Raw genomic sequence first — 5,449 nt, 5'->3', positions numbered from 1 at the left:
ACAGTGAAATTAGGACATTTCCTGATAAACAGAAATTAAAGGAATTTGTAATGATGAGACCAACTTTACAAAAAAATGCTAACGGGTGTTCTCTGGACTGAGAACCAACAACAATAGACAACAACCTGGTTATCATAAATGAGAACACCACCCAGAACTCAATCTAGATATAAAAGTACTTAAGGCAAAACCTACAAGACTGAAAATAGGGAACCAGAATTATCAGTGTATAGTAAAGTCAACTATAAAGCCAAAAGAGAGAATAGTGTAGATATAGAACTTCCAAATGGCAAGGAAATCAAGTGGATTTCAAGATAAAACAGACTGTTTTAAGCAGGGGAAAAAATTAATAAATTACAGAGTAACCTCAAAGAAAAATAGTACACTCGCACATCAAAACACAGAAAGAGGAAAGTCAGAAAAATTTAGTAAACATTAACACAACAGAAATGAAAATACAAGGAAAACCCACAAACGAAATGTACTCAGAATAGAAAATTATATGGAACAAAGAATCCAATAGCACTACAAAAACACACAGAAAAATGACAACAATCAATTCATACTGGCAGTAAATGGATTAAATGTACCAGCTGAGAGGCAAAAAGAGCAGAATGGATAAGGAAACAGGATCCTTCACTATGCTGTCTACAAGAGACAGAGCAAAAAGATGGAGACAGCCTAAATACCCATCAACAGAAGAATGGTGAAACTTTGGTACATACACACTAAAAACATTGAAGAAGAATGATGAATCTGTGAAACACTTCACAACATGGTTGAACCTGGAGGACTTAATGCTGAGTGAAATTAATCATCACAAAATGACAAACACTGTAAGAAACCAATGTTGTAAAAAGTTTTAAAAAAGCTTTTTTTGATAATAGAGACTATTGGAACCCCAAGACTCTGACCCTAGTCACCCTTCAGGTCTGGAACTGAACTCACTCCCATGCCTCAATTTTCAGCCACAACAGTGAGGTTTAACAGAATAACAACAATACTAGTGAGGTACACACACCACAGAATGAACAACTATTGAAATCAAAAGGGCAGTATTTACCCAAAGGCAAAGCTCAGTTGGGTTGGGAAAGACACAGGAATGAAAACAAGAAACACAGGGAGGAAATGGGATTAAATGATGTTACATGGAGGGACCTGCAGTCAGTAAGATGAAACAAAGTGAGTATGAACTGCTGAACATACAATTAATTGATCTGTTCTATAAACCTTCACCCAATTCACAATAAAAAGGTTTTTTCTTTTAAATTACTCTATCAATTAATTATATGTGGCCTGGATTATTATCTTAGTCTTTTGTCACTTACCTTATAATACATGTCATTCTAGTCTCCACCACTGGAGTTCTGGTGTGGCACTGTAGTATAAGCACTGGACTGCTAACCACAAAGTCAGTGCTTCAAACCCACCAGCCGCTCCTTGGAAACCCTATACAGGGTTGCTATGAGTCAGAACTGACTCAATGGCACTTAACAACAACAATAAAGTCTCTTTCATTGGGACTGTGGGCTCCTGCAGGAATGGAGGGCCCTGATCCATCCTTGAATAATATCGGGTAGTACACGTACACAGGTGGCATTTAAAAACAAATGACCAGATGAACATTTACTGGTTTGTTTTCCTATTCAGTTAGATTCTGAGATACATACACACATACACAAGGGGATTTTAATGTCTGCGGAAAACTAGAATTAAAAGATACTGAAATTTTTCCATGAACTTTTATTCCACGAAGTCCCCTCATATATAAAAGATAAAGAGAAGAATTTGCCTATTGTGGGCAAGAAAGAGAAGTCCAACGGAACTGCAGGAAAGCAGCTCAGCCAGTCCTGTGTGGCCAGGGCAATAGGTCCTGGAGCAGGAGACCTGAGCAGGCTGTCCTATGGAGCCTGTCAGGGACTGCCTTCCTGCCCTCTGGCAATCCAAAATTGGGAAGTCTGGCAGGAAGGGTGTGTGCTCCTCACTAGGACTAACAAAACATGGGGAAATGGCAGCTACATACCCTCCTTTCCTGCATGCCACAGAAATGAAAGAACAAATCAATCACAACTGATGTTCCAGTGCTGGAGACTTTTAACTGACCTCACAGAGGCAAACTCTACACTATCTCAAATGTAGTCATCTCCAGCCCCAGTGACAGGACCACACTTAGAAAGAAAGAGCATTTCCTTCATTTTGCTCAAGAATTTATGATGGTAGGTGGGTAGGCTATATCTCTCCTAGCAGCTGGGATATTTTCTCCCATAGCTAGAGGAGCCCCAATGTACCTGCCACCAGGAGTGCAGTGTGCCTACACTCACAAGCCCAGGAGAAGAGTAGCCAACGCCCAAAGCACCACCCAGAGAGACAAAGTGTGCCCTTGTACCTAGAGCCTTCACAGATATTTGCCGGGTGAGTGGAGGGGGGATGTTAATGCAGACCAGATCCACGTCTTGATGCAGTAGGACATCGTCGGTGCGGCTGGTGTAGAAGGCTATGTTCATCTCCTCAGCAAGCTGCTTTGCCTCCTCCTCTGTCTTCCCCCACAGGGCCTCTACAGTGAAGCCTTCCGCCCTCAGCAGTGGCACTAGAACCCGGGCGGAGCTGCCAGTCCCAAACACGCCCACTCCTGGGAGCATCTTCATGCCGGCTTCTCTGCTTACCAACTCATCTCCTCACCAGAGCCTCCAACACAGGTCCGACCTTCCCACAGTCCCGGTCAAACATGGCTCCTAGAACAGCAAGCATTACACTGGCTATTAGTGGAGGCATACTTGGCTGTGGCTACTTTCTTGGCTTATTCAGATACAACATGTTCTCTGCCACCAAAGCACAAAAGAAAAAAGAGAAAGAACTAAGTGTCATACAGAATAGAATTTAAAATTTATTATAGTATCAACCACAGGAAAATGTACAATTTCAGTAGAAACAAAAAATACTGAAAACTTTTCCCAACTATCAAACCTGCAAAAAAAAAAAAAAAAAACAATCCCTACATTTAACAATATTTTAATGCAACGGCAGCATTGTCTTTAATAGCAAAAAAAAAAAAAAATCCTGAGAAACAATCTAGATGTCCAGTAAAAGAACAAAACCACTCAAGGTCCTTCGCTGGAAGCAAAGTCATGAGGGAAAATAGAGCTGAAAGTCAGATGTGCTCAGGGCACCAATGTCCTCAGGAGCCCCCACTCAGCAAAGACACTTGTCCCCACTCTGGCTGCACTGAAAAGAGACTCTGGGGATGAAGCTGAGTCACCGTCAGTTTTTCTTAAAGTTCTTCACGTGATCCTCCATGGAAGCAAGGGTAAAGAACCTCTGAGCGATACTGAACATAAATGCAAGTTTATCTACTTTCAGAACCATAACAAAATGTCCTGAGTTGTTTTATGCAGTTAACTGGCCTAATGATGTGTTTATTGCTTCTGTTCTACCTCATAGTCACAGCATAGTACCTTGAGTCTTAAAAGTTTACAAGTGGCACAACAATTGGTTTGTGCCCTGACAAACTTCATCTGGATCAACAGAGGAAGACAAAGGAATAGGAAGAGAAAGGGAAATGTGTGGTTAATTGCCTCCATGAACAATTACTTTCTCCTTTACCATGAGAACAGAATTGGATGGTGCCTGGCTACCATTACTGAACATTTGAATCAAAGATGCATTCCACAGAAGAATCCTGATCAAAAGGGGGAGAGAGAGGGCAAAACAGCATTTCAAATTATCATGGACACCAGGTATCTTAGAGTCGCAGAGTCTCGACGAATCCCCAAAATTACTACCCTGAGATAACCTTTAAACCTTAAACCAAAACCAAAAATATTCCCTGAAATCTTCCAAAACCAAACAGTAGATTAGCTTAACTAGTAAAAAGATGTCTGCCTTGGTGTGACACTTTGAATTTACTTGATCAGGCTTTTTTTTTGGTGGGCAGGTACTAAGGGCATAGGTGTTTTATTTGAGGGGGGATACGGTAAGGCTTTTTTATCCAAAGTTTTCTTAATTCCCACTAAGTAATTGGGAGGGCCACACAAATAAGCTATACAGGGCTCTAAGGATAGGTAAGATTGGTTAGTTTTATCATCTACCTAGGTTTAAGGTGTGGCACTGTGGGTTAATGCGCTAGATTGCAAAGTCAGTTTGAACTGCACAGTCAGTGGTTCAGGCTCACCAGCCGCTCCTTGAAACCCTATTTAGGGTTGCTATGGGTCAGATCCAACTTGACAGTAACAACAACAACAATCTCAGGAGTAGGAACACATGATCTCAGGACCTTCAAAAAGGAAGAGCATGAATGAAGCATGAGATTCCTACCTAAAAAACAGCAACAGCAGAGGTGTCAGCAGAAATGGTAGCATGGAGAGGCTGAGCAGCGACAGGCTTTAGGCCTATGGATTCAGTAACGTGCTTAAGGGCAGGAAACTGGCTTGCAGAATGTGCCCTTTGAGCATTCACAAACTGGCTAAAGGAGGTTTATAACATTTTCCTGACAGGGCAGAGGCCACAAGGCTGAAAAGACAAAGATAAGGTGTGTCTGCAGTACAGCAGAGAACAGAAGTTCCTAACTAGAAAACTGCTGCATTCTGAATGAGTATTGCTATGAGCTCTGAAGCAGAGAGTGCTGAGAGAGGAGGGATGGTTGTTGTCAGAAGAGGGTAGATAAGGCTGGAGGGTAGAGGCATGTCTGACCTCCACTTCATAGGAATCAGCCTTGGGCTGATTTTGAGTTTGATTCTCTTTCCCTCCTGTGAAGCCAAAGGAAGTCAGCATGGTCCCAACATGGGTTTTGCACTTGGAATTATGTTCTTTTAATATTATCTATATAGGATCAAGAAGTACTGGTGTGGAAGGCTTGTAAGTCCGTCTTCTGACTATGATTGATTGGAATACCTAAAATGGGGCTACAGCGTTTTGAACGAAACTTCCTGCAGAGCCTCTGCAATACATAAAACTATAGGTAGAAACCGGAACCACATCCAGATCTCCAGAGATGAGAAATCTCCACTTGAAAGGACGAGCAGACTAGCCTGGAGCAGCTAGAAGAATAAAAGATACCTCTTGAAAGAAAGACCTGCAGGAAAAATGGACGCAGATGGACTGTTACTACAAGAACAAACAAATCGCTTCCCTAGAAAACATCAAGGCAAGTGGCCAGGTCCTTTCAACGCAAACCCCCTTCCAAGTAAGACTCAATAGAAATGCACGCTCTGATTGGTGATCACACACATCACCGATGGGGGGAAGTGGGATAAAAGCAGCAATGAAGCAGCAAGCTAAGCCCTACAATGTTCAGTAGACTGCTGTGGACCCAGTTGGGGACCTGGTTGGCAAGCAGTGTGAGGAGACCTGGGGACTCTTGGGCCCAGAGTCAGTGGCATGGCCACAGAGAACTCGAGAGGAGAGTGGAGCTACCGGCTGATGGGAAGAGGGGGCAAGTGCACAGGAGCGCCCA

At 42.6% G+C, this 5,449-nt stretch overlaps 1 protein-coding gene across 1 annotated transcript in view; it reads right to left on the bottom strand.

Annotated features, from left to right (window-relative positions):
• The window catches only part of GFOD2 (glucose-fructose oxidoreductase domain containing 2), a 19,500-nt gene extending 16,855 nt beyond the window's left edge, over nucleotides 1-2,645 (bottom strand). The window contains exon 1 of the mRNA XM_006860241.1: nucleotides 2,387-2,645. Within this exon, the coding sequence (XP_006860303.1) occupies nucleotides 2,387-2,645 (259 nt within the window). The remainder of the gene's footprint in view (nucleotides 1-2,386) is intronic.
• Between the last annotated feature and the right edge of the window lie 2,804 nt (nucleotides 2,646-5,449).

Source organism: Chrysochloris asiatica, unplaced genomic scaffold, assembly GCF_000296735.1.
Source record: "Chrysochloris asiatica unplaced genomic scaffold, ChrAsi1.0 scaffold00037, whole genome shotgun sequence".
In the NCBI taxonomy this organism is placed as follows: Eukaryota; Metazoa; Chordata; class Mammalia; order Afrosoricida; family Chrysochloridae; genus Chrysochloris; species Chrysochloris asiatica.
This window is presented reverse-complemented; position numbering and strand designations above follow the sequence as displayed.